Here is a 20587-nt window from a genome sequence, read left to right on the forward strand (position 1 = left end):
GTAAAAGAAAAAGCCAGTGAATAATATGAATATTCCAGCCATGCAAATTATTTCCAATCAGTTCCATTCATTCGAGGTTGTACATGAACTCTTAAATATGCACACATCTCAAGAGCTTCACAATAATTTAACTGTGACAAAATTTTGCCACCTCTATCTCTTGAGAGAAGATTGTATAAAAGCATTTAATTTAGTCATGCCAATAATTAAGTTATAAAAATTAAAATAAAAATTAATAAATAATAATAATTATTATTATTATTATTGTTGTTGCTGTTGTTGTAAATATTGCTTAATGTGTGATATTTATTTAATATTTATTTATCTTTCAATAAATTAAAACAGCATTCTTTTTACTAATGATATGGTGATAAATAAAAAGGTATTATTATAATTACTTTTAAATATTATGTATTATTTGTTTATTTATTTTTCAATAAAACAGCAACAATAATTCTTATTACTATTTATATTGTGATAAATAAATAGAACACTTATTAGAATTATTATTATCAAATATTGTTTAATTAATTTGTATTTATTTATCTTCCAATGAATAAATAAATACATACATAAGGAACCTTCTGCCTTTTACTTCTGAAGTTAGGAAGTCTTGCAATTGGAGAAGTATATCAGGAAAATTCCAGTCGTGTTGAAGCTGTGGCACATGACATATTGGGAGCTGATATGGGTCATGTCCCGATTCCTCTCCCTCCACTTTCCTTTCAGTTCTTCAGTGTAGTAAAGGAAAAATCCATTTAACAAAATAAACATTTCAGCCATGCAAAGTAATTCCAGTCAGTTCCATCTAGAGTGTGGCTTGGATGAAGTATTTACTTTGTGGTTTTGGCCGAGCCACACAAAAGACGGAGGCTGTACAACAGCTGATGGTGAGGTATTCCCAATTAACTTCTGCGATGAGTCTTGAGCGGCCGACTGCAAATGAGTGACAGCTCCGGTGTGGGGTCTCGCCTGAAACGAAGACGGCAAATGTCATGTCTGATGTGAAACTCCAGCCTGAATATTAGGTGACAAAGTATCACCACAAAAGAGAGAACAAGCAGCCACGGATCTTCTCAAAATCTCAGAATCTCACAAATCAGTTCACGGAAAAACCTGCTTTAGACTCATATGACCATCCCAGTTGAGTGATCTCACATTCGCTTTTTTAGACAGATTAACATATTAACAGCAGAATTTGTTTGTGACACACAAACCAACAGTCACGGGGAAGATGCTATCAGATGAAGGGCAGAGAGGGGTGGAGGGGCCACTTTTTCGAAGCAGTAAGCAAATTTCAGCAGGCAGGCGCAGTAAGATACAATTACAGAACAGGGCCTCTCCCTATGCCCACCAGTCATAAACAACTTCCAAACACTCACACGGTAAACCATTAATGTTGTCTGTCACTCACTATGATCTCACTTTATGGTGTATGTATCGGCTTACGGTAATTGGTCAGGTTAAAATAAGAAGGGACACAACTTGCTGGGACCTCTAGACTGAAGTTTGTTTCTAGTAAATGGCTGATGATGTACAACCTGTGGGAATCTATTTGTACCGCAGAGCTATGTGTGCAGCCTGTAGCGGTTAACTACATAACACAGGAATCTTTACGAGGCTTGTTAAGGATTTGAGGTCTCCATTCCAATCCATTTACTGTGGTTTTATAGCATATTATAAAATACAATTTTGTGATTGAGTTGGAGTCAATGGCATGGAACTCACCAAATAATTTATTCAAAAAGACTTTTTGAAGATTTTTGTTCCTAGAAATAGCATCATATAAGTAAAAATATTAATTAAATACATTAGAAAATGAAAATTAAATAATGAATACACACCTTCATTATTTAATAATTGTGTGTGTGTGTGTGTGTGTGTGTGTGTGTGTGTGTGTGTGTGTGTGTGTGTGTGTGTGTGCCTGGTCCAAGTATTCCCTGTTTTGGGGACCAAATGTCCCCACAAGGATAGTAAAGTAACACCAGTAAATTTTGACCTTGTGGGGATTTTTTATTTATTTTTTTTTCCCCCATGAGGAAACAAGCCTATAAATCATACAGAATGATCTTTTTGAACATGTAAAATATCAGGAAGTTTTGTGTGAGGTGTAGGTTTTTATTAGAAAATACAAAGACAGTATATAAAGACAAAAAATATAAAGACAGTTTGTAGTATTAAAAAAAACAAAAAAAAAACATCTTGTCTCCATAAAACGTGGAAACCCAACATGGGTGTGTGTGTGGGACAAGCGAATATGATATGCATAAACCTCCATGATGAACATGTTTTTAGTTTTTGGTCCTGAAAAACGGCATGATATAATATTTCTATAGCCTATAATATAGGCTACATTTTATACACTTCAACACACACTTTCTTGATATTCACGTTAATTGACATTTTTGAGTCAATTAAATCAAAATTTGTATCAAATATTTTGTTAGTAGTTTTTCAAAAACCTCTAAAGATTCTTTTCTCTTGCCTCATTTTGGAAATTTCTAAGTATCATACTCATTAATGTTTTTCAAGACGGAACCTTTTCAGTCAGTGAATTTCAATTTGTGCGTGTTTATGTTCGTCCAGCAGAGGGAGACATCACGCTATTTATTCACATGTGTGACATAAACTTTACTAGTTTCAGTGAACATATTTTTTTTGTACTAAATGTCTATTTAAATATTACAATGCAATACATGCGTAACATCACAAATTTTAATATCTCGTTTTACAACGATGTTTTTCTTTTTCGTTTATCGTCTGATCAGCTGTCAGCGATTCATCAATCAATAAGCACCCAACCAATTAAACATCCACCTTCAGCCAGGTTTATTGTGTGGAGTTTAGTTGCAGTCTGGCGGTGCTTCAGAAATGTCTAACGCAGAAGTCGTTGCTTCCCGACTTTTGACGTTTAATCAGATGTATAGTTATGAAAAGCGACTACAGACTTTTTCCGAGTGGCCTTTTCGAGAAGATTGCCAGTGCACACCAGAGTTGGTGAGTGTGTCGAAAAAAAAGCTAGAGAGAGCGAGAGAAACTTAATAGCACTGTTTTGAGTTTAGGCACTTTTACAATCCGCTGCTGCTTTAATTAATGAATTAATGAAGATCCTCTGAATCCTGTCTTCAGATGGCCAAGGCAGGTTTTGTGCACTGCCCTAGTGAGAATGAGCCAGACGTAGCCTGCTGTTTCTACTGTCTCAGAGAGCTGGAGGGCTGGGAGCCAGAAGACAACCCCTGGTGAGCTGCAGCCGCACACCTTTATAATCTATGGCCATTGTTTTTTCTGAGCACATTATTTCTTTATGCTGATGTAAACCTAAGATAGTAACAATTGACTTTGGGTGGAAAAGGGGAAAAGTTTTTATTGACTCCTTACATTAAGGTCTGAACATGCCAAGCGCTCCCCCGACTGTGCCTTTCTTCATATGAAAAAGACATTTGACAAGCTCACAGCCATTGAGTACTTTCAGCTGGAACAGGAGCGGCTTCGCATTTACATTGTAAGTGTGAATGCTTTTGTGGCGTACTTTTTATTGTGTGTGTGTGAATATTGAAATTAGTGAAATAGTGAAATTGGCACTATTAATAAAATGTATGTATCAATCGATTTTAACTGATTTCCTCCTCAGAGGAAGATGGGTCACAGGAAGATAGCCTTCTTTCGTGATGAGGTGGAGACCACTAGCAAAAATCTGAGAGCTCTTATTTGATATCTGGTGATGCTAAAGTTTTAATTGTGCATTGTTTGTGAACTTGCACCAATAAATTTAAGTGTTTTTATGTTCCATCAGTGTAATTTTTTGTTTTTTTCTGATGCCTGCAGCTTTGGACCCTTGAAGCTGTTTGTTTAGACCACGTGGTGGCAATGTGTGAATTGGGAAGCATGTACCTTCTTTCGCTCCACCTACAGTATCTGTAAATGATGTCCACAGGTTTTAGTGGTTTAACAGAACATCCATAAGAATTTGACACTATTCTAGTAGCTCAATTTGCCACTTTTTTTCTCTTTTGTGAGGCCTTCTTCCATCCAAACTTGACCCTGGGCAGATGGCCCTAAGCCCCTCCCTCACAATACCAACTGTTGCCCCATGACATCTGTCACTGTGTAGATGGTAGTGGAGTTGGGGAGAACTGTGGGTAAAAACCAAGTCTACCACTGGAGAGATCCTTGCGCTCTGGTACTGAGGATTGCCAGTGTTTTGAGGTGCAGATAGGAAAGAAACTATGTCCGTTAGGAAATTTTGACTTGGTGTTTTTATTCTTAGATGAATGCTGTGCTATACTTTTGAAGTCAAATGTGAGGCGTTCTTTAGTGATAACTGTATAAACGGCTTTAGTTTGTGTGTTTGGGATGGGGTAGGCGAGGGATTAGAGATGCTATCCCATCTCCCCCTTCCTATGCCCTGGATTACTGTCTAATGCAACACTCTGGACACTGAGCCCCGATCAACTGCTTAATTCTTTATCCGCTCGCAACAGAGCAAACAGAAAAATAAGAAATTTTCAAAAAAAATGATGTAACACTCATCTAGAGGAGGAGCTCAGAGGAGACCCCTTAAATCCTCAAAATAACGATGGTCTGAAGTCACGGTTTTGATTTCGTGTAGTTGCATCATTAGGTGGAAGTTTCTTTTTCACAACTTCACTAAATGTTGCATTGTCCAGCAACTCCCTGCTCCTGGCTATATGCATGCAGTTGCGGGTGCTGCAGGTATTTTGAATGTTAAGTCTGATAATAATTAAATTAGCATTAACAATTAGTTTTCTGCCTTTTCAGGTGTAGTAGTTTTTATGCCTATATCACGAGCAGCATACAAATATGAAATACATGGTGCACAGTCCATCACTTCCTGTCTGATCACAGGGAATGACAGGTGTCCACACTACACACTGACTGGGGCTTCTCCTCTCAAAATGTGGCATATGGACAAACTGACAGATGTTCCCAACAGAAAGTTTACAACCTGAGAGCGCCATTGGGGCCCATCTGTTGCTGTGCGCGGGTCCTCCCCCTTGGCTCTCCTCATCTTACACCAGAAGAGGCTCTGCCACACACCCCTGCCTCACCTCCGCTCAGCATCCCCTCTTTTCACACATAATTCAACTCCCACCCCATTCAGCCTTTATGGCACACTGAGCCAAATGAATGCTGAGGGACTCACCTGGAAGAGCGTAGATTAGCTCATGCAGGGGCCAAACAGACCAGACAAAGACCTATTCTACCAATGTTTGGAACAGACTTTTTTTTTTTTTTTTTTTTTTTTTTTTTAGAATGATTTAACCAATATGTAATGTGGCAGAATGGTTTATTAGACTGTGGCCATGGACAGCAGTGGAAAAACAATGGTAAATTCAAATGATATTTACCAAAAAAATAATTTATGTGTGTGTGTGTATGTAACATCTCTTGTTACTAATGTCATGTGCATCCAAACTCTATTATATCCAGAAGATGCATACATGTAATGGTAATAACTCTGTTTTAGAATTATTCATTAAAATTAATACATTATAAAATCTAGAAACTAATATTACATATTAAATATTTATTATTAATTAATCAATAACATTTTGTATTGAAGTGATAGTGCACCCAAAACTGAAAATTGTCATCAAAATTGATCACCCTCAAGTTGTTCCAAACTTGTATTTTCTTTCTTCTGTTGAACATCAAATATTTTCTGAGGAATATGTAGATTTTGAGAAATATGAATATTTCTCAAAAATAACACAAATTATTTTTGATGTGCAGAATAATACTTGTTTACTTGTTTTATTGTCAACTTAAAGTCATAAAGTGAACACATAGCACTTTAAGACTTTTCCATAAATGATCCTGTCTGAAACCTCCATTATCCTCTGAGTTTTCCCCACTTTAGACTTATGAAGGGCACCAGTACATCAGGCTTATACTGTATAGATTATATATACAGATGATTACACACATCTCAAATCTCTGTGACCTTTCTCCTCCTCTTTTCCATAGCTTTCTTACTTTTCCCATCCGTTTCTCTTTTACTCTCCATTACTTTGCATGGCAATCAGTGTGAGCTAACTGCAGGCTCTCTCTCACACAGTCGGGCCCTCCTACCTTGCTTTCTTTTTGTGCCTCCTTCCATAGGGACCCCCATCTGTCCCTCCTCTCCAGCCATTGTGGGGGCTCAAAGCCAGGCCACCTCCACAATGCAGTAGGCGTGGAGAGGGGGGAGGCAGGGTAAACATGACAGCATCCCCATCCTATTAGAAGCTCTTTAACTTTGACAACCCAGCCCTCTCACAAAGCTCTGAGGAGACGAGTCTCGCCTCACAATGTCACTTTAATGGCTTGTTCCACCCTTCTGTGAACTATAACCTCCCTTTACCTTTCCTCTGCTGTGGATTGTCTTTGAATCTGGCTCTCGCTGTCACTCTTTAGTCTGATCTGAGCTCACAGGGCAGGTGCACCACCGTCTGCTGTGCTGGAAACCTATCCGGAAGAGCACAATGTGGAGAAAGTGGAATTGTCTGTCTGTCTGTCTATTTCTGCTCATCTGTCCATCCGTTTGTCTATTCGTCTGTCTGTATAAGTCATATCATATCTGTTTGTCTATCTGTCTCTGCCTATCTGCCGTTTGTCTATCCGTCTGTCTGTATAAATCCTATCCATCTATCTATCTGTCTGTCTGTGCATCCGCCTGTATAAATCCTATCTATCAGTCTGTCTGTCCGTCCGTCTGTCTGTCTGTCTCTATCTGCCCATCTGTCCATCTATTTGTCTGTCTGTATAAATCATATCTGTCTGTCTGTCTATCTGTCTTTCTGTCCATCTGTTTCTGTCTATCTGCCCATCCGTCCATCTATCTGTCTATTTGTCTGTCTGTGTATAAAATCTATCTGTCTGTCTATCTATCTGTCTATCTATCTATCCACTTCAGCATTTTTTTTGTTTCCGTCTTTTTGCAAGCCTCCTCCACCTCCTCCCAGTTTCCTTGTCCAGCTGCCTAGCATACACCACCTATCAGTTTCATTGTACTCCAGCTCTGTACCTTGACCTCCCTGTTCTCCAGCCTATCCAGTGTGTGTGTGTGTGTGATGTGACTCATGAGGAAGAGGATCACAGCGTTATCTGAAGCTTAAAGGCAGGGGATTACGGCAGCACAGACACTGATTAAAGCCTTCCAGCCTCCTATGGCCCCATTAATACAATCTTAATCACAATGCTTTATCCCCATCTCCCCCCTATGGATCAGGACCTTTCATTTAGTGGGAGACTGCGTTGTTTGGTCAATGGATTAGGGCCAGAGAGACAAAAAAAACAAAACTGGGGAGGAGTGAAAGAGGTTTCAGACTGCACTTTAATGTCCCATCATCCACTCCTCCTATCTAGCATTGTAAAATCACAACTCCAAACAACAGATTTAATTATCTCATGCAGAAAAAGATGTGTTCTTGCCCCCAAAAAGTATTTGAACACTGTATAGCCGCACTTTCAGGAATATCGGATTAAACGACCTGCAGAAAATGTCTAGAGAATATCTTCAAGCCAGAAATGAGTTAACCATCTGAAGTCAAGGTGATTTTCAGTGGATGGAAGTCAGTTCCCCTCAGGTTTGCACAGGTTTTCTGGCAGAGTTACCACAGGTGTAGTTCATCGACTATGTTCAAATAAGACTAACAATTATGAAGTCCATATATTTCTGTGTTAAATTGTACATACAATTATGTGTTTCGAAGTATACGGTTTTATAAATTAAAACCTTTTGTGTATTGATTTAGTTGAAGGTGTTTTATTTATATAAATGAAATTGTATTCATTAATGCAATGAAATATATACATTTCTTTTTTAATTTCAAATGGTTAAAATGTCTTAAGTACCACTTAAGTTTGGACCACTGTCTCAAACTATCATCTGCCTTATTCAATAAATCCTTTGAGCTATGGCTGTATTAGAATATGATTTAAGATTAATTTAGAGTCTTTTAGGGTCTTAAAAGTATCACACTAAGATCGTAGTATTCTTTTTTTTTTATATCATAAACTTTGTATGGGTATTTGATGTGGCACAGAGGTCACAGCTATGACCATCTGCCCTATGGGAAAATACAACCATCTTTACATGCCTTTTCATTTTTGCTAGCACATTTCTCCTCTGTGCCTTCTCCTCTGTTTTCAAAAGATATGTCGACAGCAGCTGACAACTCTGAAATCGTTCCCTTATTTCAGCCCTGCTGAGTTCTGCACAGACGGCTGATGTATTGGCAATGAACAATGCCAAAAACTCTTGTATAGTTTGTATAACTTCTGTGGGTAGTAAATTACACAGTTTTATGAGTAACTTGCTGAGATTGCAGTGGCATCAAATGTGATGAACGCTTCAGCCACATTTAATAGAACAGTTCACCCATAAATTACAATTTTATCATCATTTACTTCATCACTTAGCATTTATTTTAAAGAAATATAATCAAACAGCTTATACATTGAAAACATTCCCATCTAAATCTAATATAAATCAAGGTGAACGCAACACTAAAATGAGCTACAGGTTAACAGTCACATTTAGATTTTATTTCTCATAATTTGATCTCACTTTTTTTAACTAAAGGGCCCTTGATGGCACAGCTTGAAAACCTTCTGTCCACTTGACTCCCTCTATTCTGTTCTTTCCTCATCTTCAGTCGCTCTCACCGTCTCAACGCGTGGAACTATGTGTCATTCCAATGCCCAGCTGACCCACAAGAGGACAGGGAAAGGGGTCACTCAAGAATAAGGCCTTGTTCACCTCCTCTGTTTTGGTTTACTCCCTCTCCCACTTTCTCTTTCCCCCCTCGCTCTCTCTCTCTCTCACTAGTTCTGCCCCAGCTGTCCATCAGCCCCCCGCAGTTCTCCCAGCTGTCTCAGCTCTCCGAACGAACAGTCTCACAACAATGCAGGTCAGAGGTTGAGAGAAAGAACACACTGCACTTACCATAGACCAGTGGCGCCCGCTAAAACAATCACTCCCTTTTTCTCCTTCACTTCTCTCGCCTTGCCAGGGCTGGAAAAGACAAACCTTTGGAGCGGCGGATGAGGTGGGGTCCACTTCAGGCAAAACACCTGAGGCACCAATTCTCATCTTAGTGCCGCTTCCAACAATAAACACACGTTCACACGCTAGTTCTCTGGCTTATCACCCCATCATCCCTCTGTTTGTCCATTTGAAGAGGCATCGCATTGTCCGGTTTGAGCACAGAGTCAACGATCGCCCTGTACTCCAAAGATTTGTGAAAAACGCAGACAATGTCTGCAAAGATTTCAGTGCAGCTATGTGACGTGCTACCGGAACCATTAAAAATATATTTTTCACACTTTTTTCTCCCTATACATCATTAACCCCCTTTTTGTGTGCTTGTTTTGTTTTGTTGATTTCCCCAACCATTTTGGCAATGAAAAGGCTGGGAAAATGCAAGTGAGACTGAAAGGGGATCCCATGACACAGTCACCTGTTCCACAGCTATGTGTTCCCATGGCTCCACATGCTCCACTGACTCCCATGCCCATCTTTTTTAATCTCTTTTAAAGTCTATGAATACATTTGGTCACATTAGAGAACATTCAGCATGACTATGAAATAAAGATTAAGCATAACTGCAACATATGTTTATAATGACAAAAATCGAATAAATATTGCATTATTATTTTGAAATGCAATGTATTTTTTAAATGTCTGGTTTTACTGTTAAAATTAGTAATCTATCTGGTTAAGTGCTTCATTATGTTTCAAGGATACATTATTGAATTTCTAAATGAAGAAGATCATAACAATGATAAAGAGCACAATGAAGAAACAAATTGTGTCATATAAGAATATTTATTTTATTAAGTGCGAAACAGGTAAATATTTACAAAGGCTTGAGCAAAATTACAAATATTGTGGAGAATGACAAAAATACATTAAACCGAATGAATTCCAATAAATAAATTCGATACATTATGAGTATTGGTAACAGTGACTGGCAGTGTACCAACGAACCAATAAAAACAGTGCTGACAAATTGTTTCAAACATACAATTGTCTTCAAAATAAATATTAAATACAGTCATAAATAAATGAATTTGTTATGGCAAATATAATGTACTAAATTTGTCCTTTTCCTTCATTCTTTCTTTTTATTTATTTATGTTTTGTGTGTTTTGTTTAGTGGAAAATCAGCATCTGGTTGAACAGTGCTGAAAAATACTGAGATTCTTACTCTCTGTATGCATCTAAAAATCTTGTCTATGTGTCCATTTTGATGCACTTTTATGGCATGTGCACCAAAGTCGTCGTCATATGTGAGGTGAAGAACATTGTGTATACAGAATACAAATCCCAGAACAATTAAAAATAACATTTAAAGAAGTAACAAACTCAGTCATGACAAAAACAAGAATAAATTAACAAAAAATATGCATCTCTTTCTCAGTACTTCAGTTGCTACAGGTAGGTTGCGTTTCAGATACTCTCTCTCAGTGACCGCTATGGTCTCTTAAGGGATCAGACAGGATACATGCAAAGTGTCTCCTTAAATGTGCTGCGCCCCTGGAGGCACACTGAGGAGCAGGAGGCAGAATTGCTGAGTGTCTCTGGTGGTCATTTCTGTTTATTCACTGTAAATGCTGCTCATTTGTGATGTCACAATGTGTGAAGGGGTAAACGGCTCGAAAGCCATTTCTAAAGGAAGCTCAAAACGGGAGCCTGGGAACAGCGGGTGACCCTGAGGAGCTGGAAGACCAGCTAAGGAGGAAGGAGGGTAAGGGTGTGATGAGATGTAATGGGCGGCATGGTTCGGGTGAGGTGTAAAGTTCCTCTCAGCCTCATGCGGCGACGGCTCCTGCTTGAGGGTGAAGTTGCCGCTGATGCTGAGTGGTGGAGTAAGAGGGCCGTCGTAAGGTGGTGTGCCGCTGCTACATTCGTTGGGTGAAGAGTTCTCGTAGTTAGCCCCCTTGAAGCCCTTCAGATGAAGCAAGTGTGAGGCCTCCAATGAGCCGTAGGGTGGACTGGGAAGTCCCGGTGAAGGATAGCTAATGGGGTGACCCTGTGGACCACCTACTCCTGGAACCCCACACTTTTCATCCAGCTTGTTGATCAGCAAGGGCGAGGGTCCAAGTTGGAGGCAGCCTGCCACAAGGTTGCTGGTAGGTTGCGAAAGCCCCTTGCATAGCATCTCAACAAAACCAAGGCTCTCAGGTGACTGGCCGCTCTCCAGAACCTCCGATAGAGCCCAGATGTAGTTGCGGGCCAGCCGCAGGGTCTCGATTTTGGAGAGCTTCTGGGTCTTGGAGTAACAAGGCATGACGTGCCGCAAGTTGTCCAACGCATCATTCAGCCCATGCATGCGTGAGCGTTCCCTGGCGTTGGCCTTGACGCGTCGGGCACGGAAACGTTCTTGTCTGGCTTTGGTCATTTTCTTCTTTTTAGGACCTCTTCGCTTGGGTGCCTTTTCTCCGTCGAGACCCATTTCTTCCTCTTCCTCCTCCTCCTCCTCCTCTTCCTCCATATCCTCACTGCCAAGCTCTACAGGTCTCCTGTGTAGTGTATAGTGACCTATCTCAGGTGTCCGGTCACCATCCTGTGAGCTGAGGTCTTCCTCCATCCATGCAAGAGAGCTGACTAGCTCAGTCACATCCCCTGGTTTTCCATAAGGTTTGGTCATCATTGTGATCTAAGGGCACAGGAGACAGATTTGTGAGTTCATTCAAATCTAAATAAAACGTTATTTACACCTCTATGTGTTTAGATGTTCACAGTAGGACTCCTCACATGAGTTAAAACCCTCATAATGGAGAGACTTGACAGACAGCTAGATTGTTGTGATGACTATTATATAGCTTACAGCTTTATAATTCAATTTCTTCTCTCAGGCTTAATGCTCCATCTAATGGCAAATACTTTTTGTATAAAACCTTTGATTTCCGCAGTCATTTTGGAGACGCTGTCCAATCTGGGACACAACTGGATTTAGTCCACAGATAAAGCGCTCGGATTTAATTTGTGGGGAGCCTGTAAACCGGAATCAACAAACACAGGACCAAGCCACGCTAATACTACTAGAACAGTTTTGAATTTGATTTGATTGAAAGGCAGAATTGTCTCCAAATAAGAGTTTATGTCACAGAAATGTGTTGGCCTCGTGATATTCTACCGTCGATGAATAGCCAGTTTCCTTTAAAACTCTTAAACGCGAGATGTTTAGATTGTAATTAAAGTTACATTCTGTTTTGCCGTTTATAAACATTCACACATGCACACATTTCGACTGGATTAAATGATCTGCATTCTAAAATAAATAAATAAATAAATTTTCATTTTAATTGTTTCCTGAAAATGAAATAAAAATTGTTCCAAAGTGAAAGAGGGTCGTTAATTGCACTTTTTTTTTTTTTACCAGTTTGCATTTAATTACTTATGAATTTGCGATCTGATCAAGTCTGACATGCGTAATTGTGACAAAATGCATGGAAACAAAAAGGACATACAGTATAGTGGTGAAAACATTTTACAGGCTAGTATGGATTACCCTGCGTTTAGAGCCAGTGCTATTCGATTTTAACTATGTTTTATATAGGCCCTACATTTAATCTTAATTCAGTTATGTATTCAATTATTTTTAACAATGAGAACACAATTAGTCTAATAAAAAACTCTGTATTATTACGCAGAATTGTTAAAATCTGAATCTTGAAATAAAGCCTGAAATAAACATCTGATCATGGGTTTCCTACAACTTTAAGAAAAGTAACCTTGTTTTTTTGCAAAAATAATATGCACATATTTATAGAAGTAGCCTAATAATAATTTTAAAAAGTATTAAAAATAACCGTACCTGTTAATGCGGCACTTGGCCTCACTTCGATGAAACTAGAAAAAGGTGGTCAGAAAGCCTGAACACACTGTCAAAATGTTTAAAAGAAATGCTGTAAAAAATAGATAAGCAAAGTTCCAGACTCCCCGCTGATGGTTTGTGTAGCCTATGTCAAGTCCGTCTGCGCCAGTGCAGGTCCGTTAGTTCTCCATTGGTGCATCAGAGCGCGTCGTATGCCTCACTGAAGCGCACTGACTCCCGGCTTTGACTTTCTAGCGATGCTCACAAGCTCCGCCCACAAGGTCCCCACTCCTCCAGCTGATCCAAACGCGCGTGGCGCGCTCGTGGCCAAAAGTTTGACGACTTAAGTGTGTGCATTTATCCCCCGGGCTTTGTGTCTGAGGGTGTTCGCATATGTGCGGAGGGAACGATGCAACTTCCCACATTAACCTTAAAAATCTTGCAAGGAGAGAGGCATTGCAATCCATTTGTCAGAGAAAAGACGATTGCAAATGTTTCTAACAGTAGCCTATTTGGGTCAATGACGTGTCGCTTACACATAGCCTATGTATTTTAATCTATTACTTTATTCAAAATGGATTTAAAATGTAGCTTTAAATGCTTTACATTTCTTGATACAAATTTTTGAACATATTGGCATAGGCTAATATTTTAGTAGCCTATCTATTGGCAGGCTATAGTATTAAAAAGTTAGTTTTGTCTTAAATTATGTAGTAATCAACATACAAGAAGTAGGTCTAATTTGAAACTTTAAAATAGAGAAAACACTTTTAGACCCTCATGACTGTCACCTTCTTTATGCTAATTAAAAAACTAAATTTTCATTGTTGAATTGATGGTCAGCAGCACATTAGTTTCGTTTACTGGATTATGTACACCAGTTTATTTGTAGTGTAGCCTACTATTTCATATTGAAAATAGCCTATCATTGAGACACTATACAAAATATCACTCTCCGCATTTCTTTCTTGACCTAACGTAATTTTCTGCCCCAATAAAGCCCGCTCAGTGCTGAATTAATACCCCAGAGCCCTATTTGGTTTATGGTGAGGTCAAACGTTGGTCTTAACTGTAATGACAGAAGTCTAGTGTACAAAGACGCGCGCGCGTCCCAGTAAATGATTGTGACAGCTTGGTGCAGTGTGAGCAGGTGTGTGTTGTTCACCCGTTTCATTCATTCGCTCCGTCCGCTCATTAGCGCCCCTCGGCCCACCAAAACATAACGCTCAATAACTGTTGGATTAATCAAGCCAAAACGGTTTTGTTTCGCTAAGATAACTCACTCAGCCATGCATGCTGCGCCCGAGGGTGGTTTGCCCCACGAAATAGCCTACTCTTTTCTGAAAAGATTTATTAGACTAGCCTACTTCATATGCAACAGATACTTACCTTACACTGGGCATCTGTTAATTCACGGACTAATTATGTAAAGCACACATAATAATATCACAAAAAATATTATTTCAGAACTTTCTCAAGGTGGGCGCCGTTTTAATGTTTCGCGAATGAAAACGACAATGTGAAGAATGACAGACTACACGTTTCCTTTATTGCTACGTTTTTCACTTTCCGTGGATCCTGGAGCAACATTTAAAATAGGCTACTTAAAAAAAAAATCTGATAGGCCTACTTATTTTATCTATTTTTTTATTATTATTTCTAGCCACTGTTTACATTATAATTGGTATAAAAGTTCACTTAGTTGAATGTTTAAGTCAAGCCGGACACTGGTGATTGATAAATGAACAGATGGGTTTAAGTGATGCGTCTGCTACACCAGCGCTCACGCGCCAGTCGCCTGCCTACCATAATCTCTCGTGCGACAACACAATCAACACAATAGGATAATATCCATACCGCTAGTTCACTCGGGTGACGCATCTTTCCTTTCACACAAAGGGAGGAAGGCTTCCACTCGCCGGCATAGATGTGATGTTAAGATAGAAAATCTATGCACTGATGAAGATAAAGCCTTTTGCTTTGGTAACACTCAGCAATCAATGTCCAATTAATCATAATTAACTTGAAATAAAGTTAAACATATTTAAGTCATCTCTTTTTAACACTCATTTTTAAGTCACAAAGAATCTGTTACTGAGAAATTGACCTTCGGATTTTCGATTTTTTTTGTGGAGGTCATAATAAGGGTAACTTCTACATGCATTTATATGCTTAAGTGTGTTTAGAGTAGTGCTGTCCCATATGAACCAGGGATCACATGTGTGCCAACAGTATGCACACCTAGTAACTGTGTCACGCTTCCCCAAAGATCCCAGGGTAACCCTGCTTCACCACAACTTTACCTCCCAGGAGTGTTTCACAATGCTGTGTCACACCTGCAACCTGTATTGGGAATTACTGTGTTGAGCCCAAACTCTCCTCCCTCATGGCCTACCGAAGGACAGCTAATTTAGGGGCCGAGGCCTGCTGCATTTTCTAGTCCAGCTCAACCAGAAGTGAACACTACAATCACAAGAGACCTTTTACTCCTCTTTACCATTTGACCTTAATGCATAGTTTCATGAGGGCTTTCTCAAGTGTTCATGTCTTCATGGAAAATCTGTGAATGCAGAGCCACGAGACCAACGGTACTCAATAGACAACCTCCTGTTGAGACAGTTTAGAGTTCAGATTATATCCAGAGGAACAGCACACAAAACTCCCATGACCCATTTCATTGTTTGGAGCGACAGCTCCACTCCCCCAACCCTCTCTGTGGTCCCAAGGAATTGTGTTTCTGCAGTTATACAGAAAGTACTGATTGGACTTGAATATATTTCAGTGAATGAGACATTAATATAATATATTTAGGAGCCAAGTGATAATATTGTCCACAAATTACAGAATTCTCAGTAAAGATTGTTGATCAGCAGAAGTTCAGTTCATTGCTTTAACAACAGATGCAGCTGTTTTAGAATACACCACCGTTCAAGAGTTGGGTGTCAGTAAGATTTTTTTAAAGAAATTCATATTTTTTTATTAAGTAACGATGCATTAACTTTATCAAAAGTGGCAGTAAAGACATTTAAAATGATACAAACATTTCTATTTCAAAGAAATGTTGTTCTTTTGAATTTTCTATTCAGAAAAAAAATCCTAAAAGTTTCCCCAACTGTTTTCAACATTGATAAGAAGAAACGTTTTGAGCACCAAAATCAGCATATTAGAATGATTTCTGAAGGATCATTTGACAGTGAAGACTGAAGTAATAGCTATTGAAAATACAGCTTTTGCCATCACAGGAATACATAACATTTTAAAATATATTAAAATAGAAAACAGTTATTTTACCAGTTATTTTAATTTCATTCTATTACTGTTTATTTCTTTTTTTTTTTATCAAAGAAACACTAAATTGGTGAGAATTGGTGACTTCTATAATAGGATGTTTATCTAGTTTTTGCCATCATTGTAGTTATAATTTGTGCCATAGAAATATTACACTGTTTTGAAAAATTATTTTTGCTTGAAAAAAATTAATGAAAAAAACTTTTCATATTGCAACTCCCTGACACTCACTTTAGGGAAACTGGATATATGCAAAACAATAACCAATAATAAAAAAAGGTATACGTTTAATAGATCTTTTTAGAATTCCTTTTTATTAATTAATTGAAGCAACAATCTTGTGGATGTGTATTTATACATTGATGTAAAGCTTGCAGATTATCATATTACAGTAACAAATGCTGATTCGTTTCACAGAAGTCATAATAGAACAAAGAAGCCAGAGACTGTTTTAATGAATCTCTTTAACTGACTTAGATGATAAAAACCTGCTACAACTTGCGTATGCTGCAGTGTTTGTCGTTGAGGGCAGGAAACACCGGCACACAAAATGATACAACATACGGTTTTCTGAAAGGATTTCTGTTGAACATTTTTTGTAACATTAGCAATCGTTTTAATCTGGAGCTTTGCTATGAAGTTTTTGCTGAATTCATTACACCAAAAACGTCAAATCTTCAACAGAAACAAGTCGAAACAGACTAATCAAGCGCATCCACCCCCTGTCAACACATCAACAACAGTTAGTAGGATGCGTCTCCTTAAGCACACCAGCGATGACTTAGCACTTGTTTACTCTAGTTGGCTTGTTGTGATGCTGTTGTAGTTCCCTTGGTTGAGAGCCCTTCTCTGTGCCAAAAAACCCCACACACCCACAACTATTGCCACAAGTGAGTTATCCTTTTCTACAGTCCCAAGGGACCTGTTTGGAGTGGGAAGGGGGATTCGTCCGCCTCTCTGACAGATGGGTCCTTGTTTCTGTCTTTCTCTCCCTTACTCCCTCTCTCCTGAGCTCAGACACAGACACACTCGCTGAGACTGAGATTGAACGAATACAATAGGAATTAAAACCATGCACACATGCTCCCTCGATGTCTTCTGAAAGCTGAGCCCCTTGTAATAATGATAAAAGCAGGGGTGTGTTTGGGTGATGGGGGCTGGGCTGTTTGGGAAAACTTTGATAAAAACTTGGACTTGATGACTTTTTCTAACTAATTTTGTTGTAAACAACCTATTCAACCAAATAAACTTTCGAGATATGAAAATATGTTCAATGTCATTGAAGAACCAGTTTGTGCCATAGAAGAATTTTTAAGCAAACAAGGAAGTTCTTTGTCTTAGTGTGAAAAACAGTTATTACCGTACACTATCGCCTTCTGTAAAGCTGCTTTTTAGCTGAACTGATGGATTTTGCAACACTGACACTGTGATTTAATGAATAATGACACTGTTCTTCTGTGGAGTTGTTTTTTTTTTTTTACCATAATTGGTGAATTTTGCGAAATCGACCCGGTTATTGAACTGAATTGAAATAACTTTGAACTGACTGGAGTTGAACAACAACACTATTGTCTTCTGTAGAGCTGCTTTTCACTGAACTGAACTCATTTCATAATTGAAAGGTTTAATGGATGTTCGTCATCTGTTCCAACATGAAACCTTTGTTTTTAAGAGTGTGCGTATCCAAAATAGATTCTGAAAACGGAATTGTATTCCCTTAAGAGAATAATAGAGAGTAAGAGTGTGTCTGTGTTTTAAAAGATATGTGTTGTAAATGTAATCCCAGAGCTCCGGCCTTATCTGCTGCTTACTGGAGCTGAATACAGGAGTTCTCTGGGATGGATCCTGAGGGACAGGAGAACAGCCTAACTCGTGCTCTCGGACACTGGGGAGAAGCGGGCCGAGTTTTATAGCTATGGACTTTTAACCTTCAGTATTACTCCCTTCATCAGCGCATTATGACTAAAAACCGTTTCTTTTCTCCATTAAACACACTGAAATCATGGCCAATGAGGAGCAAGTAGGGGGAATCTGGGAATAACAGCCAGTCTGCCAGTTTTTGTAAATCAATCCCATATTATATCAAGTGCCCACTGCATAATTGGAAGCGTAAAATTGCCCATTTGCACAACATGCCACCTGCAACCCCTCTCTAGGCTGCTCTGCTATTGATACGATGGCTGGAGAGTGTCCACGCAACACCTCTTGCAATTTTTCTAGCGATTGCTTGGAAGTCGCACAAATTCCATTCTGTTGGGGAATTTTGAGGGTCATACTGGCTATTAGAGCCAACGGAGGATAATTGAACCATTCGAATGAGCCGAAAACAATCACTTATAGTTCCAATTAAGGTGGTCAGAGAATTCCTCTCAAACCACATTTTATAAAATGAAGTGCTCATCCAATCGCAGACCATCCTTTTTCTGAACCCCAACCCTGTTGGGGTGAGCTGTGAGAGACGAGGGAGAGGGGGAGGGGGGTTCCATCTGCTTTGCTGGCTGTCCTTTGGGACGTGGGCATACCCCAAGGGGCTGTAGCTGGGAAGGATAGAGGGAGGGGAGTATGGGAGGGAGTGAGAGAAGTTGAATAGATTGCACCCATGCACTAATCAAAGGCCATAATCAGTATGCCCAAACACAATAGGCAGATTTTGCCCATTCCTTCTTCTAGCTTCTCCAACAAACACAATCATTAGAAGATTCATAAGTGTCATAAAACCAACTGCAACTGGCGTTTCGTAATTAATGACATGAGTGCGCAGTTTTGCAGGGTTTCATTTCAACAAATTAAAAGATTTCGGAGTGTTTGGCAGGGGGCCACAGATTGTGTGTGATCAGGTGCATGTAGCCCACAAGTGGAATAGTCTGATTCCCAAAGTGGTTTACGGCAATATGACAAACACACAAAGGCGATAAGAGGTTTGATTTAATGTTTATAAATTAATTTGAATCGGAAATATTGAAATAATGTTCTCTAAAATATTAACACTAATAAAATAAAAATAATGCTGAATATCCTCAAATGCAGCAATTTTCCCCCAGCTTCAAGAGAAAATGCAATATGCATTGGTGCAATGCCAATGAGCTGATATTTAAATCAGCCCAGTGTATTGGTTTTTGAAGTATTTTTCCACTTATACAGACGTTTTGATGCAGAAAAACAGATGCCAGCTGGAAAACACTACGGCTTCTGATTAAATGAGACGAGAAGTGATTGTTTGTTTGCTGCATGAAAGACAGAGAGACAAAATAAAAGAAATCAAGTTGCATCAGGTTTCATGGTTTCTCGTCAGCTCGGACTTGTTGAGGGATGTCTGGATCTGGTCCGTGTGGGTACCCCTGCGTTAAGCATCCCATTGATTGAACTGCTCCTTCAGGGCAAAAGCAACTTCAGAGCTTTAGTTAACATCCCTCCAGCCAACTGCAGGGCTTTCCGATTGGCTGTCTGCCTCTAAGCTGCCTGTCTTCTAGGCTTATTGTTTTCGCGAGCCCTACACAGTCAATATTAAGCTTGGCTAATGTGATATAGAGGCAGCTGGAGGAGCCATAGATATTACCATGACACTACAGAGTAAGGGGTGTAATGCCATTAAAAATAAATCAGGTGGTTTGATGATTTGGCATGGTCCGGGGACTCTGTGAGACATTAGGTGGGGCAGTTGCTATAATTCTATTACACATTCTGGGGGAACCTCTGAGGAACAATTGATTCTCTTTGCGTAGTTCAGCATATTTCAATTTCTTTACATCAAAGGCCCGAAAAGAGGAAGGCAAAATAGAAAGTTTACTTTTCCAATTGGTAAAAAATCAGCCAGCAGAATGATCAGTTCTGGGCTTGTGTAAAAAAAAAAAGGCAGATGTTCTGGAGACCTTTCACCTAAAATTGGTAAAATTACTTTGATGTAATAACTACAGAAACTTTTGTGCAAGCCCAACGGAAAATAACATCAAAAATATCTGAGCAGAAGATTTAGGTGAGGGCCAAAACATGAGGGCCAAAAATTAATCTCTTTATTCGGTTGTAAGACTTGATGTTCACTCGATAGACTCGCTTTGTTAACGGCTACGTCTTCACTGGGAAAACACGTGAGGTCGCCACTTGTTAAAAACATAATTTAGAAACATTTTGCTGCGAATTAAACAGGTCTGGCGAGCATTTGTAATATCCAAAATGTGCATTAATTAATTAAATCAGTGTGCCGTTGGTCACGCGGTGGGGGTCCTGTGTCACCATTGTTGTGATGCTCGAGACACATAAACGGTGATTTCAAGGCCCAATGAGCGCGCGATGGATTGTATGTAAAATCTATTAAAGGGCGGGGAACATTGATTATTCGTAAAAACACCAAGTGCACTAAATCTATCTGGACGTATTTGACGTGTTAGAAGAGATGTGTTGCCAATAAAACAGATATTTTAAGTTTAATTTAAAAAAGTTTGTTTAGGCCTACATATTATACATGCTGTATTCGT

At 39.2% G+C, this 20587-nt stretch overlaps 2 protein-coding genes across 2 annotated transcripts; one reads left to right on the top strand and one right to left on the bottom strand.

The window, feature by feature from the left end:
* Window positions 1–2871: 2871 nt before the first annotated feature.
* On the top strand, window positions 2872–3712 carry LOC306859784 (baculoviral IAP repeat-containing protein 5.1-like; the record flags this gene model as incomplete). The annotated part of the gene is made up of 4 exons (XM_079401040.1): window positions 2872–2997; window positions 3130–3239; window positions 3385–3502; window positions 3632–3712. The coding sequence occupies 4 exons, from the start codon at window positions 2872–2874 to the stop codon at window positions 3710–3712; spliced, it is 435 nt and encodes a 144-aa protein (XP_079257166.1).
* A 6109-nt stretch (window positions 3713–9821) lies between these two features.
* LOC306859527 (neurogenic differentiation factor 4-like) lies at window positions 9822–13049 on the bottom strand. Its single transcript, XM_079400586.1, has 2 exons — window positions 12828–13049; window positions 9822–11666 (listed from the first exon to the last, which is right to left on the bottom strand). The coding sequence occupies exon 2, from the start codon at window positions 11658–11660 to the stop codon at window positions 10605–10607; it is 1056 nt and encodes a 351-aa protein (XP_079256712.1). The 5' UTR covers window positions 11661–11666; window positions 12828–13049; the 3' UTR covers window positions 9822–10604.
* Between the last annotated feature and the right edge of the window lie 7538 nt (window positions 13050–20587).

Source organism: Barbus barbus, assembly GCF_936440315.1.
Source record: "Barbus barbus genome assembly, chromosome: 40".
Taxonomy (NCBI): domain Eukaryota; kingdom Metazoa; phylum Chordata; class Actinopteri; order Cypriniformes; family Cyprinidae; genus Barbus; species Barbus barbus.